This window comes from Camellia sinensis, unplaced genomic scaffold (genome assembly GCF_055761805.1).
Source record: "Camellia sinensis isolate YWXY unplaced genomic scaffold, ASM5576180v1 Unanchor14, whole genome shotgun sequence".
Classification (NCBI taxonomy): domain Eukaryota; kingdom Viridiplantae; phylum Streptophyta; class Magnoliopsida; order Ericales; family Theaceae; genus Camellia; species Camellia sinensis.
In genome coordinates, this window is record NW_028129020.1 from 6,678,678 (window position 1) to 6,701,993 (window position 23,316).

Here is a 23,316-nt window from a genome sequence, read left to right on the forward strand (position 1 = left end):
CACGAAGGCAGCACCGTCAAGGGCCGTCCAGGACGGAGGCAAGAAGAAGAGACCGGCGGCAGAGTAGAGAAGAAAAATCCCGCCTGTAGATGTGGTTGGTTGTTGTTTTGTTTTGTGATTTTTTTTTTTTTTTTTTTTTTTTTGTGGGTGTGTGTGTGTAAAATTGTGATCGGGGTTGATCCCGGAGATGAATAAAATATGGATTGTTGTGTAAATTTGTAAATTGTTGTGGGTTTTTTTTTTTTTTTTGGAACCGGGGTTGATCCCCGGCATGAAGAAAGGACAAGTTTGTGGAATGGTGGTGGTGTTATTTTGTGTTGTTGTTTTGTTTAATAAAACAAAATAAAATAAAATAAAACAATGGAGAAAGAAAATAGATAAAAAATATTTGTGGATGGGTCATATGAAAAACATCGCGCATTTTTTTTTTTATTATAAAATATATATATATATATATTCTATATACTCGAGTGGGATGAAGGATGGGTTGTATGAAAAGATGGGAACAAGCCCATGTGGGTTGAGGAATGGCGATGATAATGTTTTGTGGGTGGTGGAAAAAGTAAAGTGAGAGAGAGAAAATCTGTTTCCCGGATTTGAGAGAGAGAGAGAGAGTGAAAGAGAGATGGTCATAACCCCGCGTGAATCTGTGATGAGAGAGAGCATCGAAAAATGTGAGTGGGTTGTGTGTGTATTAAGCTCTGTGTGTATGCTCAGCTTCCCCTTGCAAAATGCAACCCGAGAGAGAGATAAGAGAGAGAGTGTGGGTTGATTCGGAGATGAAAGTGGAAATATGAGAGAGATAGAGATAGATTCGGAGATGAGGCTGAGAGAGAGAGCTCTCCTCCTGGATAACAGCACAAAGCTCCTTGATAATAGACTAGAGAGAGATAGATGTGCGTGGTGGTTCGTCCTGCGGCACCACTAGAGAGAGATAAATTGTGGCGTTGTGGCTGTATAACACCTTTAGCAGTGAAAAATGAAGAAGAAAAGGAGGTTGTCTACCACCACCATAGCTGCTGTGTATATGGGGCTACTATCGTTGATCGGTTGAAGAACGGTTGTCCACCCTGTGTGCTGATGTTGAGGTGCATGGCAAGGTGCTTGTGGGGCGGGACATCACGGTCCAAGTGTATGAAGAAATGTGACTGCAGCAGTGACGGCGGGTACCCGAGGCTAGCGGATTGCAAGAAATGGAGGGTGGTTGGAGGAATTGGACCTGCCACCGTCGCTGGGCGATGATGATGGAAGAAGGGTAGCTTCCGAAGCTACCGTTGCCGACTCGTGTGACGCTGATGGGTGGGTCTGTGAATTGATTGAGTGATGATCATGGTAGTGTGTTTCAGTGAATTGGTTGAGATCCGGCGGGCGGTCAAGGCAAGGTTGCCGCCCGCCGGAAGGCGAAGAACACCAAGATCTTTAACCTATAGCTCTGATACCATGTAAGATAAATTGATAGAGAGAGATACAGACAGAATGAATTATGTATATTGATTTATGTATTGAATGTATTTTGTACAATGGTTCAGGAGCTCCTTATAAAGGAGAAGTTTACAAACAATGCACCCAAAAGCAACCGAAAGCAAAGACATCATGATCAGCTAGGACACACTTTACAGCTAATAACAACATAGAATACACTAACAATATAATGCACTAACAAAGAGTATCACAAAGGTTTTGAATTGTTTGTTGCTCTTGCTCTACTTGCAGTTCATGAATTGCCATCTCTTCATAACACCTGCAACAACCACAAATTAAACCAATTTTAAATACTAGTTTTTATTTTAAAAACTCGAGTGCTTATAAAATGGGAAGAATCCAACAATGACGACCATCCCCGGTAAAAAGCTCGTGCACTGCTTCCACAGCTATGATTCCACCACTATCTCGCTGCCATCCTCTAAGCACATTATTGTCTGATTGCAGCTCTATGGGTGATATATCTGTAGTGTAGCCCTCAAGAATGGAATAGAGACTGCTTTACGAGCTATGTATATTGACTGCAGCTACAATGAAACAAACCCTGAGTAATCAGGCATCGAATTCGGACTCACAAATATAAGAATACTGGTAAATTACTTTAACTTTTCTTGAGATTTGAAAAAAATATAATAAGTCTCACAATTTTGATATAATTACAAATTAAAGGGACTAGAATTAATGCAGATGGCATGAAGATAGAAGAATAAATAAGATAAAATACACATTTTGGTACACGACAAACAAATTACTGAAAAAATAGGTCTAAATATCGTGTAAATTAAAATTTTACGAGAGTCTAATATAATTATGCCACACTTGTGAACCTTACTATATTCTCTCCAAACCTCTCCCGAGGTCAATGTAATTTATCCTAAGAATTATGAAAAGCCTTCAGAGAGGGGAAAAAGAGCTTATTAAAGAAGCTAAAAAATCCATGCATAACCATCCTGCACTAAAGCTTCATTTATGAGGATGGGGTTGAGCTTGAGAGTCAACATTTGTAATTATTGAGCCAAAGATTTCGACACAATCCAAAATGGATTGACATAAAAACAATGGCAGATTCAGCAGTGAAAAAATGGAGTGATAGAAATAAAGATAAATTACTTTGACCTCCCTTGACAATTGGTATAAATACAAATAACCCCACTAGTTTGACAAAAAATACACTGCCAATCCCTAACATATTACAAACTTACCTTTTCTTTTTTCTTTTTCCTTTTCTACTTTGTTCTTCAGCTCAGGCAACCATCCTCTATTCCCTCCACCACCACATAGTCCACCGCCACCTCCCTTTCTCAGCAATTCTGGCCGACCACCACCTCCCCAATTTTTTTCAACAATACTCTATGGTCATGTTTGATTCACAAGACTAATAGTGAAGTATTAATAATCCTATTAAAATTAGTGTGGTATTCATTATCCAATTGGATTAATAGGATAAATTATCCATTGGATTAATAATCCTACCCCTACCCCATTACTAATAATCTTACAAATTTGTTGAATTAATTATCCATTGGATTAATAATCCTAAACCAAAATGTTAAAACAAACACAAGATAATTGGGCCCACAAATTAATAATCTCAATCCCATACTCTAATCCATCCAATCAAACATGCCCTATCATCTCTCTACTACAAGTCTACAAACCCCCCACCCCGCTGCCAACCCCCCTTTCAAAAAAAAATTAGATATTTACATAATAAAAAATATATATAATAACTTATTTAACCAGAAGTCAAATTTTTGTTTCTTTATTTTGTTTTTACGGATTATAAAAAACTGCACCAAGCAAATTTATCTGTTATTTTAATTTTTTTAAATAATAATTAAAAAATTATAATAATAAAAACTATCATCTTTTTTATAGCAAACAAGACTATTATATATAGTCACTAATGTTATACAATTTTTTCTTACTTACATGAGTTTAAAAATTATTACTGTATGACAGATTTATAAATTTTTTGATTAAAAAAAAAAAAAAACACTTGTAAAACTTAATAGTTTATATAATAATTTCCTTGTATAGCCTATCAGTTTTGAACTATATATATGTAATCTATTTAATTATATAAAGCTAGCAATTCACTTGGTGTAAATAACAAATTGAAACAATGTCTCTCTTTTTTCTCCAAAAAAAAATGTACGAATAACTCCTCATTTTTTGTTGATCAAAATGAGTTTTGTTAATTTAATTGAAGACTGGGTTCTTGAAATAATTCCAACCGTCGTCGTCCTCAGTATTTTTGCTCCAATATCTACAAGAAATAGAGTACATAAAGAAAGACTTTGATCATCTCCATTTCATGTATGTAATGAAAAAATTTCATTACAAATCTAATGGTTATAAAATAAGAATGTAAATTTATAATTAATTTAAATTAAAAAAGATAATTACACTCACCATTAGATGGTGTAATAAAACATCTCCATTACAAACATGACATGGAAAATATCACAATCCCATAAGGACACCGAAAAATCGAACAAACTACCCATTACAATACCAAAACTAACCCTAACCCTAAGCTAGTATTACGCGTTGCGTATCAAATATGTGACCAACTACCTGCAAGACCGGGTTTGCTATAAGCAAAACAAACTAAACTGTTCGAACTTGACTTATATTTGGCTCATTAAAAACTTCTTCGAGATCGGTTCGTAAGGCAAATAAAACCAAGCTTGAACACATTTTAAAACTCAGTTAAGCTTTCATAGGCTCTCTTTGCAACAATAGCCCAATGGATGTATCAAGATTGCAGTCCATCGGAGTCCAGTAGCGGAATGCAATTCAACAAGTCCCCTCCAAACAAACAGCAACCTATCATCTGCAAAAGAAATACCTATCCTCAATCCCTCATTTTCTTGCTGCTAGACATAAACAGTACATCAAACTTTTTGATAGGAAAATTTCAAGTAGAATAGAAGATGAGTAAACTTTAGTCGATAAAATAAATATATATATTCCTATACAGGTAACTTGAAGTCAGCTTCTGTTTGAACGTTCCATTTGAGGCACAGGTTCCATTCAGATATAACAAGTTGGGAGTCTGAAAATTGAACGGTTATCCAAGCTAGAACCTAGGCAAAAAGAAATGATAATAAGAAGTCTGTCTTACCCTTAAAATTAAGGCCATGAATTCTACTCCTGCTCCTGCTCTTGCAAGGTATAGTACTGAGGAGCGAGCTCAGCTAACCACAAGTAATCAATTCTAGTAACATTGCGCACGTAATTATGAGTAGTTCGGACAAACTCATCAAAAATTATGCAGTCTGGCTTTGTCCGGAAAAATACAGAAGAAGGATGGATCTGCACCACCTGACCACTTGACAAAACCCTGCCATTTGTGAAGTAACTGTGAGAGGTCATACAAAAGGAGATATGGAAGAGGGTTTCCAGATTAATAACAAAGATGAGATACAATATAAGAAATTTGCTAGTGAAGATGAATAAAAAGAATAAATCTATGAACACAGAAACTTGTCACAAAACCACACAACCCCTCACATAGGTTTGTGTGGGACCACAAAAAGGTGAGAACCGTATCATGTGAGGATTCTGTCCATGATTGGTTTAGTGTTCCTAAAAGAACTGGAAAAAAATGATTAAATATTTACGAATTACATGAAAGAGTAAAGGCTATCCTTGTTAGAAGGTAGTATAGTCTGGAACTAAGAAAACCAGCCAGATAAAAACTAAAACTCATTACAGTGTTTTCAGTACCTGTATGTACCATCAGGCTGCTTCAAAGCTGCATTGAGGAAAAAAGCAGCAGCAAGGCAACGGCGAAATTGAAGCATGTCATCTCCACAAGATGCAATACCTAGACCCATTTGTTCAATATTTCCCTGAATTTGCCTGCAAGAAAGCACAATGAATTAACTCTTGAGAATTCTTGAAGCACTATCATAGAGATCAGAGAATATCATGAGTCAAATAAAAGGTGAAAAACATTTCAAAAAGGAAAGTAAACAATAAATTATAAAAACTTTATTTAGTGATCAGTTTTCAAAGCATTTTTGTTTTAAACACAAGGGGGAGAATGTAGCTTGCCTGTGAATGTCACGAGCATGCCTTAGGGCACGGCTATTGATGAAATTTTCCTTGCACCATTTTCTGAGATTTTTTTCAGTTTTTTCTCTACTGTTCCCCAGATTGCTCTTTTCCGAGAACTCATCAAAAGCTCGATATACAGCAATCAAAGTCGGATGATCTCCCTCTAGACTTGAGAAGCACTTCGCTGCAGTTCGTGCCTGGCCAAGGGGAAAATCAATTGGGACAGTTCTGGTTTCCAAATTGAATGCTCTCTCTCTCTCTCTCTCTCTCACACACACACACACACATGGAGTGCCACACACAAAGGCATTAACAAAAGGAAGGCATCACATCAACTAAATCAACTAGGTGGAAAGAGCTGAGAAAACCCAAATCAATTAATAAACAAGCAGAAACGGCAACAAGAATTGACTATAACAACTTCAACAAAACTGTGCTGCAATAACAATTGTGTCAAAATCCAGGTTATCCATGCCTATTAATGGTCTAAATCATTGGTCCTACTCCAGGTTTTCCTTATAATTAACCACAAACATGACAACCCATTACGGCCCTTCAAAATTATCCACCATAATTTGATTTACTTTTATTTCCACATTAAATCATCTTGCTGACTGAGAATCAAAAGGCCCTTTGCCTTTATTTATAGTAGTTCATCAATTCCAATTGCAAACCCAAGTCAACAATGCCTAAATTCAACTATTTGGGGTTGCAGTTGGCTACATGAATCCTATTGTAATTTCCACTCTATCTAGGCCACAACTTACAGTTCAATACATAAATTACATGCTACATCTTTCTACTACCTTTTTCACGTAAGATTGGTGTAGTACAGCGTTGAAAGGAGCTGTTCTGGTGCTGTAAAAGCGCTGAAATTTAAGAAAGAAAAAAAAGAGAAAAAGAAGAGAGTTCTAAGCATCACTTCTAGAACCCCTTCACACATAGGGTTTGATTGCATCTCACAATTTGTAATAAAGCTTCAAAGTTTTGAAATTCTCTAAAATACCAATTCCATTAAATAAGAAGTATTACATGACTAGAACTAACAGACTTCCTAAACCAACTAGAATTCCAAAATAAGAAACTATTAAAATTTTGACTTTTGAAACCAATTTAAGACCAAATAAGAAGCATAAATAAAAACCAATTAAATAACTTACCCACAAAACGACCCATGGGTGACCCCTACACGTCACGTCATCAAATATGAAAATTACCAAAATATCCCTAACTAAAAAATCCTAAAATATATAAAAATAATCATAAAATAAGACTCTAATAATACTAAAAACATAATTATATAAGATTGCTATCAATTTCTTTTTGAAATCATGCCAATGTCCAACTATCTTCAGTGTGTTTGGTTTCAATTTTTTGAGTTCAATTCTTTGAAAATTGAGTTTTTTATTTTTCATGTTTTTTGTTTTTAGTGAATCTTTTTTAAATTTTAAGCAATTTTTATACTTCTTTAGATGCACCTTACTTAGATGTATCTAAATGGTAAAATATTTGTGAAAAAATATTTAAAAAAATTAATGAATACAAAAAAATGTACTAAATTTTTGTATTTTTTTAGTATTTTTTGGTATTTAGAGGATTTTTTAAAGTTTTTTTTTCACAAATATTATACTTTTTAAATATATTTATGTTAGGTGTGTCTAAAAATTTTTAAAAAAATGCTTAAAATATCAAAAAAAAATAATTGAAAACATTAAAATAAGGAAAATAAAAAAGTAGAATTTTCTGAAAACTGTTTTCTGAAAACCAAAACCAAACAAGTTTTACTTTTTTGAATTTAACCTTCCTTGACCTTCTTATACTCTGCATCAATTGGTCTACCCATTCTAGCATTTCCTTCAAAGTAGAGCACACCATTCATTTCACTCAGTTTCATCTGGTTATGGTTCTTCGTTGCACATCACCGAACCAACTTAGTAAGTTTTCTCTCCTAATCTCCTATCTGTTGGCTTCCACTGTCTCATGAATGTGCTGGAAGTTGGAACATAGTTCTAGTTTTTTGGGTTTTTCCATGTTGATATTAACAATCACAATTTCAGCCTAGTGTCATTTCATGAGCATGTTCTGTCCCTATCTATGACTCATCTTATAGTGGTTTAATAGATTTTTTCACCTTCATGGGTATACATGAACGATACAGTAATCCAGAACCACCCTCCACTTACCCCATATACTGCTTCAATTATTTAAGCAACTACCAAACTCAGTGGAAATAAAGTATCCAAACTTCGAACATTATGATTCAAATATTTATCAACTAAGTGATGGTTAATTTATTGCAGATGATCTTGGCAAATAAAATTACTTACAATCACTTTATCGTGTAAACTTAACAGCTGCAAAAACACAAGCAACATACATTAGAAAAAGATCATGCAGCATACCTCCTCTAACTTCTCACGAGGGTTATAAAATACAGATTCCACTGACAGCATTGCAACAGTTATTAACATTTCTTCCAAGCAATTGAACTGACTAGCCAGGATAAGTGCCTTGGAATAAATAGGCTCTAAGGGTAGCCGGGCCATTTGATGCCCAACTGGATCTGACAATTTATATTCCTCTGTTAGAGCACCTAGCAAGACCAGTAACTCCAATGATTTGACAACAGCTTCACTGTTCAAATGACAATTAATGGGATAAATTTTCTTTAACCATATAATACTATTCTGTGACATAAAAATGAAATTCAGCAAATGGAATGAACATTCAGCAAATGTCAAAAGCCAGCAGTTTTCTGGTAAATATTGTAGGCTCCTTGAGAAAGCAGACAAGATGGATGATATACAGATAATTACAGAAATTACGATTAACAATTAACAGACAACAAAGAAAATCAAGAAGACTGGATTAAAGTAAATAAGAGAACAATTACCAATATGAATAGAACGTTATGCCTATATATATTGTTGCATTCTAGACCAAAAACAACCAGTTTGATTATCTCACTTCAATTATCCAAGGAGAGGGTAAGTAGATGTTTCCTATAGAATCATAATGAGGTTAATTAATGTAAGGGTGCTTGTCAGGAATATTTTGTCAAGTTGATCAAATTAACAACAAAATTATTTGAGAGGCAATTTTTCTCGATGTCGATTGATATAGGGATGCTTGTCAGGAATATTTTTGTCATATGAATCCAATTAACAAGTAAATTATTAAAAAAACTGTATAACACATATTATACTGCTCAGCCACGAGGATATAGACGTATACCTGAGTGGCAAATTAGGAAACAAATCAAATTAGAAATAAAAGCATTGAAGAAACTACAGTTAGCACCGAATGAGGACAATAATATAACTAATGGAGACAAGTTACAGTACATTATCAAACTGTACAAACTGCAAGAACAGAGGTTCCCGAGGCCCAAGCCTTTGGCATGTTATTTATGTGGCTTCAAATTGGGAGCTTGTATTTTACTTTTAAAATCAAATTTAATCTTATTTTATGTTTGAAGTCAAACATTTCTATTTCAGTTTTTCAGATGTGTTATTATGTTTTTGGAGTCAAGGATCTTTTAATAATCTTCTAAACTTTCTTTCAACATGGACTGCAATATTGGTATGCCTGTAAGATTTTAGGTTATTTGTGGTATTTGGTCTTCATTAATAGACATTGGCAGGTTTTTATGAGTTTTGCTACCAAGTCTTTAAGTTACTAAATATGAAAACACAAGTTTTAGAGAAGTTGAAGGTTGTGCAATGCAAGCTTACCCCCACACTGATGCCAAAGGGATTCAAGTGGGGAATGAGAATTTTCTCTTATTCTATCTATTTTGCTCTCCTTGTACCTAGATCTGGTTATAGAAATTGCTCCACTAAATTGTAGGCATAAATATGCATCATAATTAACCCAATAAAACCTTCCTGCAAATGCAATGAAAACTTAATTTGCACTTATTCACCCAAAAAAAAAACTTAATTTGCACTACCGAGGAGCAATATAATTAGACAAATCAAAGCAAATCCGACCAAAAAACATGCTTTAATCCAAGCTTTTACAATAAGATGGATGGATACAAATTATGCTTTGCAAACCTCATAAGCTAAAAACATTAATTGACTTTTTTTAACATCATTGCTTAATTAACAACATTTTAGTTGTATTCCTAACATTTTATACTTTTTACTTCCAATCAAGTTGTTTGGATAGTACAACAAGAAAAATGAGAAGGAATGAAGGACTTTTGTTGAAATAGTTATATATAAAAAAAAAAAAAAGAGGCCAGACAGACAGTTAAATACGACACAAAGTACATAAGCAAATAAGATGAGGTGATCAACCCAAAAAAGCCATCATTGGGCCTAGTAAAGTTGACATAATCAGAACTTTATCAAAAAATGCATGCACAAACAGCCAATCGCGAAACGCTAAGTGTTAAACCATTCTCATTGCATTATTTCTTTCACCTTGATGGTTTTTCCATGAAGTCAAACCCAATAATATCATCAACACCAAGAGCCTTGAGTTGCAAAATGACATTTGAAAGGTTGCACCGGCTAATCTCTGGATCTGTGGAATCACTGAGTTTCTCAAATTCACTCTCAGGATAGAGGCGGAAGCATTTTCCAGGTCCTTCACGGCCTGCACGTCCACTGAAATAAATATAGTAGGCACAGGATTAAAATCCATTCATCTATTCTTCAGTTAGGCTCCGTTTATTTTGACGTAAAATGTTTTTGTTAAAACTATTTTACTCATTTTCCGTTGTTTGGTAGAACAAAAAGTAAAACATTTTTTAAGGAAAATATTTTTGCATCATTTTTTCAAAAATGACTTACCTTTAAAAATTCCGTAAGTCCATCTTTACAAAATTGACTCTCACTCACTATCTTTTCAACACATTTAGCATTTTTAAATAAGTATCTTAGCTCACTAAAAATTCATAAACAACACTTCTATTAAATCAAAATTTCTCTTTTAGGTAATAAAATGTGCTTGTTTCAAGTGTCAACCAAACGCCAAAAAACAAAAATAAAAACATTTTTGTGTAAAATCAATTTACAAGAAAAATAATTTTTTGCGTAAAATACTTTACTTCAAAACAAACAGAGCCGTAGTGAAAATTGTGTGGAAGTAAACAAAAGGACTATTGAATGAATTCACAAAAATTCACTCATTATTTTTAAATGTTTTAAAGATATGATATACTGAATAAGAAACATACTTAAAATAATAAATGAAAATAATAAAAAAAAAAAGCATAAAATGGATTTTTTCCGTAAGCTATAGTCCAGTATGCCTACCTTCTTTGAAGAGCCTGTGCTTTTGAGGTTGGAACAATGTTCAATGATTCCATCCCTGTATGAACACAGTAGGTGCGTGCTTTCACGAATCCAGGATCTATCACATACTTGATTCCAGGTATTGTTACAGAAGTTTCAGCAATATTAGTTGCCAGTATTACCTGAACAGAACATGTAACTGGTGCTTAGACACACAGACACCTTTAGTTGTTAAGAGCAGTGCATCAGCAACAAAATAGATGACACAAAATGCAAGTATAGCTCGCACTTACAATGTACAACATTGAAAATCATGCCCAATCCAAATATTAATACCAAAAGAACAACAAAAAACAATAGTGATCAAAGAAATAAAGAGTGCCCATTAATTGGATTATCACAATATATTTCATCTTAAACATCAATATACATGATCCAGTATTTTAGAGGATTAGAAGCATCTTAAAATATATGAAAACATCACTAGGGACAACCTCTACCAATAAGGCAGAGTCTGATTCAGTATATACACCAGAGACACCCTTTCAAAAAGGCAGAGAACTCTATCAGACTGTCCTACCAACACCTGTGACAGTCGTGCAATATACAAGAGTAACCGTTTTTAGCTCTGAGCAAGTGCCATCCTGATGCACTTGGATGTACTTTTTAACACCCTTGTATGCTTCAAGGAGCATTTGAGTAACCAGAAGAGTAAGGTACGTTGCAGGCACTCACCAAAACCTTACGCTGGAAAGATCATTGTCAATGCACTTGGCATGCAATCACTGATCAAGGATATGGACTTCTTTCAATCTTCACATAACTTAATTTTGTCCAATTATTGATAGCAAGTTAGCAACCCATTGATATTTCATTAATCATGCTCATAGGGGCTTCAGACAAGCATAGTTGCCTATAAAAGTTTCAATTGCATGACTGCCAATAATATTGTGGCATTTCTTATGACAAGTTGCCCTCTACAGCGTGAGATTATCCCATTATTTACAGAATCAGCTTCAACCATGGAGATCACACTACAATGACACTCAGACAGACTTGAATAAAGATCCATTAATTGTTTTCCCTCTAAAAATTACAATAAAAGTTATTGAATTAGGCATTTATAATGACAATAATATATATCCGCTCATCCCCTACCCAAAAGAAATCTACCATGCACCAACAATCTACCTTGCGAAATCCAGTTGGAGCTGGCATAAAGACCTGCATCTGCTTTTCTGAAGGGAGAGATGAGAATATCGACAAAACTTTGACCTTCTGATTGTCTTCTGGCAATTGTCGAAGTTTTTCTTGGACAAGCCTCTCAACAGATTCAATCTCTTCTTGGCCAGTCAAGAATACAAGTATATCACCAGGACCCTCCTCCAAATGTATCTACTGCTGGAAATTTGTGATAATGTATATAATATGATAGTGGTGTTGGTGAAGGATAGTGGCATGTATAGAATATGATAGTGGTGTTGGTGGTAGATAGTGGCATGTATATAATATGATAGTGGTAGATAGTGGTAATATATAATATGTAAGTGGCATATAATGGGTTATAATGATGTTTGTAATATCTCCTATATAAGGAGTGTCATTTGGTCTTGTAAGATAAGAAGTTTTGAATATAACAAAAATATATTCCTTCTTCCTCATATTTTCGGAGTTCTTCTTCCTCATATTTTCTAAGTTGGTATCAGAGCCACAAAAAACACAGCAGCCCTAAAACCGTCATAGCCATGTCGGAAGTCACGTCTGAAACCACTTCAACCCCTGCCGCTGCCATTCCGGTGAAAACGTCCAACTCTCACTCTGTCCAAATCACCACCATTCGCCTAAATGGTGATAATTTTCTCCGCTGGTCACAATCTGTCCGGATGTATATCCGTGGGCAAGGAAAGATCGGTTACATCACTGGTGACAAGAAGGCTCCTGCTGTTAATGATCCGCTGTTCGACAGTTGGGACGCTGAAAACTCCATGGTTATGACATGGTTGGTCAATTCCATGGAGGAGGATATAAGCTCTAATTACATGTGCTATACTACTGCACAAGAATTGTGGGATAATGTTAGTCAGATGTATTCTGACCTAGGAAATCAATCTCAAGTTTTCGAATTAACTTTGAAGTTGGGAGAGATTCGTCAAGGAGATGATTCCGTCACCAAATATTTCAATTCGTTGAAAAGGTTGTGGCAGGATCTTGACATCTTCAACACATACGAATGGAAATCGGTTGACGACTACAACCACCACAAGAAAACTGTGGAAGACAGCCGTATTTACAAGTTTCTTGCCGGCCTCAACATTGAGTTCGATGAAGTGCGAGGAAGAATTATTGGCAGACCTCCTCTCCCATCCATTGGCGAAGTATTTGCCGAAGTCAGAAGGGAAGAGAGCCGAAGGAGCGTCATGCTTAAGAAAAAAGGTACTGGTGAATCAATTGAAATTTCTGCTTTAATTAGCGATGCTGCGGCCAACAAGGCTGCAAATTACCAGCGCAGGTTTGATGATAAGCCACGGGTCTGGTGTGATTTTTGCAACAAGCCTCGCCATACACGCGAAACGTGTTGGAAGATCCATGGCAAACCTGTCAACTGGAAAAGCAGCAAACAAGGAGAGAAAAATCGTGGCTTTCCTACCGCTAATGAAGCCGATTCAGGTCCCTTCAACAAACAGCAGATTGATCAACTCTTAAAGCTGATAAAATCCAACTCCTCATCCGGTACTCCTAGTGTTTTGTTGGCACAAACAGGTAGAAATCCTAAAGCCTTCTCTTGCCTAAACTTCTCTCCGTGGATCATAGATTCCGGTGCCTCCGATCACATGACTAGTTTTTCCCATTTATTTAGTACCTATTTCCCTTGTTCTGGTCATGACAAAATCAGAATAGCCGATGGTAGTTTTTCACCTATTGCAGGAAAAGGATTTATTAAACTAACTGAGAAAATTAATCTCAATGCTGTTCTTCACGTCCCCAACTTAGCCTGTAATCTTTTGTCTGTCAGTAAACTATCTAAGGATTCTAATTGTCGTGTTACATTTTTTGAATCCCATTGTGAATTTCAGGACCAGAACTCGGGGATGATGATTGGGCGTGCTAGGATGCTTGAAGGTCTTTACTACTTTGATGAAGTACCTGCTAGTAATAAAAAAGCTCAGAGCTTTAATAGTACTAGTTCAATCTCTGTTCAAGAAAAAATAATGCTATGGCACTATAGGCTGGGACATCCTAGTTTTCTTTATCTGAAACATTTATTTCCGGAATTATTTAAAGGGATTGATTGTTCTTCTTTTCATTGTGAAAGTTGCATTTTTGCAAAATTTCATCGCTCTACTTATTTGCCAAAACCTTACCAGGCTTCCAAACCTTTTTATTTGATTCATAGTGATGTTTGGGGCCCTTCTAAAATCACTACTCTTTCTGGTAAAAAATGGTTTGTTACATTTATTGATGACCATACCCGCTTATGTTGGATTTATTTGATGAATAAAAAATCTGACGTGAAAAATTTATTCACAAATTTTTACAATATGATTGAAAACCAATTTCAAACCAAAATTGGTATTTTACATTCTGATAATGGAACAGAATATTTCAATGAGCAGTTGGGTGAGTTTTTGGAAAAAAAGGGAATTTTTCATCAATCTACATGTCGGGATACCCCTCAACAAAATGGCATTGCAGAACGAAAAAATAAACATCTACTTGAAGTAGCACGTGCTATAATGTTTTACATGCATGTTCCTAAATATTTATGGGGTGAAGCAATTTTAACAGCCTCTTATTTGATAAACAGGATGCCTACAAAGGTGTTAACACACAAAACACCTTTTGATTGTCTCAAAACTTTTTTTCCTGACACGAGGTTGTTTTCTGATTTACCCGCCAAAGTTTTTGGATGTACTGCCTATGTTCATGTTCCCAGTCAATTTCGTTCAAAACTTGACCCCCGTGCTATCAAATGTGTTTTTTTGGGTTATTCCTCAAACAAAAAGGGGTATAAGTGTTTCGATCCTCAAACCAAGAAATTTCATGTGAGTATGGATGTGTCATTTGTGGAAACAAAATCCTATTTCCCCAACACTTCTCTTCAGGGGGAGACAAGTGGAGTAGAAGACCGTTTTTGGGATATTTCTATCCCGCTCCCCAATGTCATTTATCCTACACAAAAACCACATCTGTCTGATAATGATCACTTAGGAGAACCAAGTTCTATAGTGCCTAGTCAAGAAGATTCTTGTTTAGGGGGAGAAGTACTACAAAATGATCTAAATCCTGAGCTTCAAGTTTATACTAGGAAGCGATTTCATCTGAGGAATAATGACCCGAATGTCCATCCTAATGACCCGAATGTCCACCCGAGTTCTGGCATCGAAATTTTAGGTCATCCTATTCCTTCTATTTCTGACCTTGATGTTCCTATCGCAATTAGGAAAGGTGTCCGAAATTGCATTAAACATCCTATTGCAAATTACCTCTCCTATAAAAGACTGTCTAAAAACCATAGAGCTTTCACATCTAGGATTTCACACTTGTTTGTTCCAAGGAATATACAGGAAGCATTGGATGATCCGAATTGGAAATTAGCAGTCATGGAGGAGATGAATGCTTTAAGGAGAAGTGGTACTTGGGAGATAGTTGATCTACCCAAAGACAAGAAAACAGTTGGGTGTAAATGGGTGTTTACGATAAAATGTAACGCAGATGGAAGCGTTGAGAGATACAAGGCGAGACTGGTGGCTAAAGGCTTCACTCAAACTTATGGGATCGACTATCAGGAGACGTTTGCTCCTGTTGCTAAAATAAATTCCATCAGAGTACTGTTATCTCTTGCAGTAAATTCAGATTGGCCTCTACATCAACTTGACATTAAAAATGCATTTCTCAATGGTGATCTTGAAGAGGAGGTGTTCATGAGCCTACCGCCGGGATTTGAGCAGAGACTTGGAAGCGACAGAGTATGCAGATTGAACAAGTCATTATACGGACTCAAACAATCACCAAGAGCGTGGTTTGAACGCTTTGGGAAGGTAGTTATCAGTTGTGGCTTCTCGCAGAGTCAAGCAGATCACACAATATTTTATAAACATTCAAAAAACAGTAAAATTGCAATTTTGATTGTTTATGTTGATGACATCATTTTAACTGGTAATGATGAAGCAGAGTTAGCAGCCCTCAAAGAGAAACTTGCAAAAGAATTTCATATTAAGGATCTGGGAGCCCTCAAGTATTTCCTCGGAATAGAATTTGCAAGATCCAAGGAAGGTATATTCGTTAATCAGAGAAAATATGTTCTTGATCTCCTTGGAGAAACAGGTATGCTTGGTTGTAAGATGGTGGAGACTCCGATCGAGCCTAACTTGAAGTTACAAGCTGCTAAGGCTGAAGAAGTCAAAGAGAGGGAACAATATCAGCGACTTGTAGGGAAATTGATTTACTTGTCTCATACGCGGCCTGATATTGCCTTTGCAGTCAGCATGGTAAGTCAGTTCATGCACTCACCAGGGGCAGAGCACTTTGAGGCCGTTTATAAGATCTTAAGATATTTGAAAGGAACTCCAGGGAGAGGCTTACTGTTCAAGAAACATGGGCATCTTCAAGTTGAAGTATACACAGATGCAGACTGGGCAGGAAGTGTTACAGACAGGAGATCAACATCCGGATACTGCTCCTTTGTAGGTGGGAACCTAGTTACATGGCGGAGTAAAAAACAGAATGTGGTAGCTAGAAGTAGTGCAGAAGCAGAGTTCAGAGCTGTTGCCCATGGAATCTGTGAAGTAATGTGGATTAAAAGAATTCTTGAAGAATTAAAGCTTTCTCACCCGACACCTATGAAGGTCTATTGTGACAACAAAGCAGCTATATCTATAGCTCATAATCCAGTTCTACATGATCGCACAAAACATATAGAAGTGGATAAACATTTCATCAAGGAGAAAATCAATGCTGGCATAATCTGTATGACCTACCTTCCAACAGGTGAACAATTAGCTGATGTGCTAACAAAGGGACTACACAAGAAGCAATTTGATAAGCTGACTAGCAAGCTGGCTATGGAAGATATCTTCAAACCAGCTTGAGGGGGAGTGCTGGAAATTTGTGATAATGTATATAATATGATAGTGGTGTTGGTGAAGGATAGTGGCATGTATAGAATATGATAGTGGTGTTGGTGGTAGATAGTGGCATGTATATAATATGATAGTGGTGTTGGTGAAGGATAGTGGCATGTATAGAATATGATAGTGGTGTTGGTGGTAGATAGTGGCATGTATATAATATGATAGTGGTGTTGGTGAAGGATAGTGGCATGTATAGAATATGATAGTGGTGTTGGTGGTAGATAGTGGCATGTATATAATATGATAGTGGTAGATAGTGGTAATATATAATATGTAAGTGGCATATAATGGGTTATAATGATGTTTGTAATATCTCCTATATAAGGAGTGTCATTTGGTCTTGTAAGATAAGAAGTTTTGAATATAACAAAAATATATTCCTTCTTCCTCATATTTTCGGAGTTCTTCTTCCTCATATTTTCTAAGTTCTACCAAGATGACAAAATGAGTTAATGAAACTGTAAGAATGAATGCCAACAAGGATAGCCAGGCAACAACTAATAACAAATAAAACAATTGCAGACTCAAATTGATTTAGGTCAAGATTGAGAGATGTTTAGGTTCCAAGAAAGCCCTTTTGATCAGCAAGAAAAAAGGACTTGAAAAACTACAGTCTGTCCATCACAAAAAGAAACATGAGACATTGAAAACTGCATAGCAAGTAACCAGGTGAAAGTATCCTAAACAGGCTTCAAAAAAATCACAGATATGCACACCAAAAAAATAAAACAAATGACCTGTGTAGCCCAAATTCTATTTGGAAAAAGAGCAAAAGATTAGACTCTAGCAAACTCAGTATCAGTTGCACATCACAAAAGTTGAAAAAAAAAATTACGGGCTAATGGAGTGTATAGGTTGGAAGCAACCAAAAGAAGCTCAATTGACAACCTGAAATAAAGTTATTAAAGTGGCGTCAAGGTAATCTGTCTCAGGATGACGAGTGTAGAGTATATCCACAGGAAACTGTCGCCCTTGAACATGAACAGCTCTAGCACCACCAAAATACTCAGAAAAAACTCGTGCATCCAGACTAGCAGACATGATGATTAACTTCAATGGACTGAGCTTTATGCCCCTACACTGCTTGAGAATACTAGCACGTTGAGCATCATTTTCTTTCTCCATCAGCAGACCGTTGTTAGCCTTCATACGGTCAATATTAGGGCATTCATTGATAGGTACTGACCTTACTTTCTGTACACTTTTCAGTAAACCCAGCAAGACATCAGTGTGGACAGTTCTCTCGTGAGCCTCATCAACAATAATAACTGAATATCTAGAGAGATATGGGTCCAATAACGCTTCCCTGTAAGTATATTTAACCTCATATTAGTTCGCATCTAATAAGATAACATGATAAAGTTCCAGCAAGTGAATAGCCCTATAATTAGTTTAAATAATCCAGACCTCCTATACCATTTTTCAACACCACAAATCCATCAATTGCTCCAATAGTACTAAAATCTTCAGTCCGTCACTATCTTATTTTCTCAAACCTGCTGCCCTACTTGTATTCACATCCATTTAACCCAGAGAAGAAAAGGTCATCTTGAAATCTTCTCTATGTCTTGGATGCCTGAGGTATCCTTCGGCACTTACACTGAAGACTGAACCCATAATATGTAACTTAACCCTCCCGGCTGGGATAAAATATTAGAGAACAAATAATTAACCACAAAGAAAAAGTTTCAGGCTTAAAACCGTGACATAATTTTTATTGCCCATTAGACATGACTATCTAAATGGACCAACCTGCCTACAAGCTACAAAAAATATGCAATATTTTTCCAGAAAATGCTAATCAAACTAAAACAGACTTAATATAGAAACATTTTGGTGACTTAACAATCAACATAATACGATTAAGTCATGAATACTTATTACCTCAAAAGCAATCCATCTGTCATGTATTTAATCCTTGTTGAACTGGAAGTCGTATCATCAAATCTAATGGAATACCCAACTCTTTGGCCCAATTGAACACCACATTCCTCAGCTACCCGTTTTGCAACACTAACAGCTGCAACACGTCTAGGTTGCGTGATACCAACGACTTTCCCATCATGGCATAACCCCGCATTAAACAGAAACTGTGGCAACTCTAAAAGAAGCAAAACAAAAGCCCATATAAGAATAAAAGGTTAGAGAGGGAAGCCCTATGGACACAAAATGATGTGCTCAAGATGGAGTGGTTTTTTTTTCCACAAAGGATGACTTGTTGGGCTTTAAAAAAAATCTGGTTTATTTAAATTTAGTATATTTAAGTTTTAGGGTTTTCAATCAATTTTTGTCAAGTCCAGGATTGGGTTAGTGTCCCTGGATTTGTTCCTAATGGCCATGGATTTTAGTTAGGGTCTAAGTAATTACCATATTAGGGTTACTTGAGGGTGAAGTCACTTGGTTCTGAAGCTATTACTAGTTGAGAAAAGTTTTCTAGGATATCTTCCTCAGAGAACAAGTTTTAATATAACTATCTATATGCACATATAATGGGGTATATCAGGTGAAGGTTTTGGTGAATAAAATCTAGATTTTTCGCTGTTATTCTTCTTTTGTCTTCATATCATGGCTTGGTTTTTGCCCCATAGCTTGTGGTAGCCATTTTTCTTTGTTAGTATTCCTTGATCACATAATATGCCAGAAGCACTCCTCCACTACTAACTATTTTATATGCACAACTTTAAGTATAGTGCATATTTAAGCATGGGAAGAAATAAGTAATACAAATATATTTTCCCCGATAAGTGGAAGAAGCAATATAATATTAAATAATAAAAAAAAAAAAAAAACACGAAAGAGAACATGTCATGGCATATGAAAAGCGCCAACCTACAATTTATATGATGCAATAAAATGGAACACCATAAAGCATATTAGACTTAACATTCTTGAATCTTTCCTTCACACACACACACACACACACCCACCATAATAATAAAGGAAATTAAAAAACAGTAATCAAAAACTTATAAGGATAAGAACTTACGTGTTGTTTTTCCACTTCCAGTTTCACCAACAATTATCAATATATTGTTACTCCTGACCTCCTCCACAAGTCGTTTTTCAACTAGGGAATCATCAATGATATGAGAAACAAATACTTGCATGCTAAACCAAAATTAAGAAACCATATGAAAAGAGAACATATTTTGAGTATGCAAAAATAAACTCAATGTATGACATGATTGAACTTTAAATTCTCAATACCATTCCATAAAAGCACAAGTAATTTTACCTTCATAATTCTGTCTAGGTTTCATTGCCAATGTCAACAAAAAATTGAAGAGTATGGGATATAATGATTAATAAACTATTTACCTCCATAAACTAGTGTCATGTTAAATTAACAAGCAAAAGAGTCTTGAATAAAACTGTAAGAAAATGAGATCCTTCTTAGAATAGGCCTTTAATTTACCAAACAAAAATACGACAAGATGCCATGTAATTGATCTCCAAGATGACCAAAAATATTTACTTAGACAACATCCTAAAAAGTGCTCAACTAGTCAACAAGAAATCATGCATTTTCATGTTTAATCTCTGCTTTCATCATTAGGTAAAGAGGTTGCACTAAATCCAAGTGAAACAATGAAAGCTAAAGGTCATTTACACTTCTAACGATTTTATGTAGGGTGATACGCCATCTTAGGAGCCAGCCTTCTATCATTATCCGCAACGTAATGAAACTTCAATCGTCAATATGGTTGCCTAGTATTATTAACAGCATTTACAAACACCCAACAGCATATATGAAGCAGGAACAATGACTCCCCTGCAATGACATGACTACTGGCCAAAAATAGTACAGCAACATCAAAAAATTTTGCAATAATTTTTTTTCCTTTATAAGTAAAAGTCTGCTAACAAATATTAGAAATGACTATAAACAATTAAAAACCCTGTCCTCTGTTTCCCAAAAAAAAATGTCAGTGCCAACTGCAAAGTTAACCTTAGACTTGCTCTAACTTCTTCTATTTTTATCACACGTTTAAACTCATATCCCCCGACCCCTCCCCATGGGATGAAAAAATATAGGGCAAATTACACCTCTAATTCTTATACTTTGGCCCTTGTGTCATTTTGCTCTCTGTAATTTCAATTGGCTTGATTTTCACCCTCAATTTTTTACTTGGTCTCAAATTGGTCAAATTATCAGCATTTTTCTTATCAAAAATGTGCACATGGGCAGCATATGTTATATTTTAAGGGTAAAATTGTAAATTTAATCTATTCATTGACTTAACCTCAATCAACTAAGGTCTCGTTTGGCAAATGACTTTTTTAATCAAAAAGCCAAAACGTCACTAAAAAAATCAAAAAACCAACAACTTATATCAAAATGTTAAAGATTCCCTTTTCTCTCTACTTTTTGCATTATCTTTTCGTAAAAAACCAAAAACTCATCCCAAACGTACTAATTTTTTTATATCATATTTTAGCCAAAAAGTCAAAATATTACTAAAAAAGTCTATTCCCAAAACCTAACTGACCATTTTCTATATCGCCTAAATTGGCGCAAATCTAAAATTAATGATCAAAATTGAGTCAATTAAAACTGTAGAAACCACCGGTATAATTTGTCCAAAAATATATGCATACATTAGACTTGTTTCAAAAATAAAAATCCCCAAAAGGGGTTCATATCAATTGCATGGAAAACAATAACAAAACAACAGTACAATGATTGAAAGCAACTGCGGACTTGGAAAGAAGAAGAAATCTAAAGCAGATGAACTGTGCATAAGCACTATAAACATCAACCAAATACCTGAAGCGATTGGTAGTGATTTTCTCTGTTGCGCAATCCTATGCTTCCTAGATAGATATATAGATAAATAGGTAGAAAACATCAAACCAAAAAAAAAAAATGGATACGAACAGAAAGAATGAGACCTGGCGAAGAATTCGGCCCTGCGATCGTCATTGGATACTTTACTGTTCAGTTGATTATTGCTCTGGTTGGAGTTCTTGGCTCCGCCAGGAGCCATTGACGGCATCTTAGAGGGAGAGAGAGAGAGAGAGAGAGAGCAGCAATTTCGAACAGAATCGAAGATGTCGGAGAGAGAGAGAACACTGAGAAATTCGAAGACCTAATTCGAAAATTTACGACGCGGTCACAATTAACCGGGAATATGGATGGTCAGGGGTCGGAAAACGGGTTTATAGTAATCCGTCCCGTTCGTTCCAAAGGCTAGACAAATTGGAGTTCGCCCGACAGGACAGGAGACCCATTAATTTTACAAAAATATTTTGAAATTCTAATTTATAACTTTTAATAATTTTAATGTGCGGGGAGGTTTATTAATGTGATGTTTTGATTTTTTTTTTTTTTTTAATTTTTAGACACACTATAAGTTTTAGTTATAAAATAATGTATCATTCTTGTTAATTTTATAAATTTAATATTAAAAATATTTATAAAAGTTATAAAATATAAGATAAAAAATAAATAAATAAAAATTAATATTAAATATAATATTTTAATTATTTTATTTTATTATAATATAAAAAAGTTAAATTATATATTTTATATATATATATACTTCTTTCGTTTTAAATTGATAGTTCTTTTTGAAAATTTTAAATTTTTTAAGAAAATATAATTATTACATTTTGAATTTAAATTTTAAAGAATTAATTCTAAAAATACCTTTTTATTTTTATTTTTAAATATATTTATAAGGATTAATTACATTTTATCCCTTGTATTGGAAAGTTAGTTAAAAATTAATTTTTTTATTTTTTTTCAAAAACGTATAAAAAAGTAAAGAGATGATGTGACTCAAAATATGCTAATTTTTAGCCAAGGTCCCAAAGCAGCCCAAAAATACATTATGTCATTCAGGTTTATAAATATATACATAACTTCCTTATAATTTGGAGTAAAGTGTAAAATCTAACTCTATTATTGATTTTAGCAAAAACTCCACGCTTAGTTTTGTCTTGGAATTGTAATTCAATCAAAAAAATTTAAAATTTATAACCAAACAAATAATTCAACAACATATTAAACTCAATTCAAAAAATTATTTTCAAAACTTTATTTTTAAAAAAAAAATCAAAAAAATATTTTTTTGTTTTGTTTTTTTTAAATTATTTTTATAATTATGATTTGAACATGGAGTCGTATTTTGAGTTTTGAGTTGAGTTTTAAAAAAAAAAAATTTGTTTAGTTATGTGTTTTGAAAAGAGTTTTAAGTTGTATTTTGAAATTTTTTGAATTTATTTTTTTTAAAATATTTAAAATTTTTCTTAATTTTATTTTTTTAGGGTAAATATTTTATATTTTAAATATTTATTTATTTATTTTAATGTACACTGTATTTCATTCATTTGTGTATTGTATTTTTTTAATATTTTTAATATATTTTTAAATATTAAAAAAATAT

General features: G+C 34.6%; 1 protein-coding gene across 4 annotated transcripts; it reads right to left on the reverse strand.

The window, feature by feature from the left end:
• Window positions 1-3,837: 3,837 nt before the first annotated feature.
• LOC114268307 (pre-mRNA-splicing factor ATP-dependent RNA helicase DEAH10) lies at window positions 3,838-22,174 on the reverse strand. 4 transcript variants are annotated; one of them, XM_082911917.1, is made up of 14 exons: window positions 21,821-22,174; window positions 21,696-21,742; window positions 19,914-19,994; window positions 18,812-19,028; window positions 17,816-18,233; window positions 11,988-12,191; window positions 10,818-10,978; window positions 9,981-10,166; window positions 7,953-8,184; window positions 6,357-6,419; window positions 5,548-5,747; window positions 5,218-5,352; window positions 4,613-4,831; window positions 3,838-4,321 (listed from the first exon to the last, which is right to left on the reverse strand). In XM_082911917.1, the coding sequence occupies exons 1-13, from the start codon at window positions 21,922-21,924 to the stop codon at window positions 4,636-4,638; spliced, it is 2,244 nt and encodes a 747-aa protein (XP_082768043.1). In that variant the 5' UTR covers window positions 21,925-22,174; the 3' UTR covers window positions 3,838-4,321; window positions 4,613-4,635. The 4 variants fall into 4 exon arrangements, with proteins under 4 accessions (XP_082768043.1, XP_082768044.1, XP_082768045.1 ...); XM_082911918.1 differs by lacking the exon at window positions 6,357-6,419; XM_082911919.1 differs by lacking the exon at window positions 21,696-21,742 and having other exon boundaries at window positions 21,821-22,061.
• Window positions 22,175-23,316: the final 1,142 nt, after the last annotated feature.

Bases quoted from the DNA above. Each gene is read 5' to 3' on its own strand.
- LOC114268307 (XM_082911917.1), bottom strand. From the start codon at position 21,924: ATGCCGTCAATGGCTCCTGGCGGAGCCAAGAACTCCAACCAGAGCAAT. The intron at 6,420-7,952 runs GTATGCTGCATG...CTTAAATTTCAG, and splicing joins CTCGTGAGAAGTTAGAGGAG to CGCTTTTACAGCACCAGAAC. The intron at 4,832-5,217 runs GTACTGAAAACA...CACAAATGGCAG, and splicing joins CAGCCTGATGGTACATACAG to GGTTTTGTCAAGTGGTCAGG.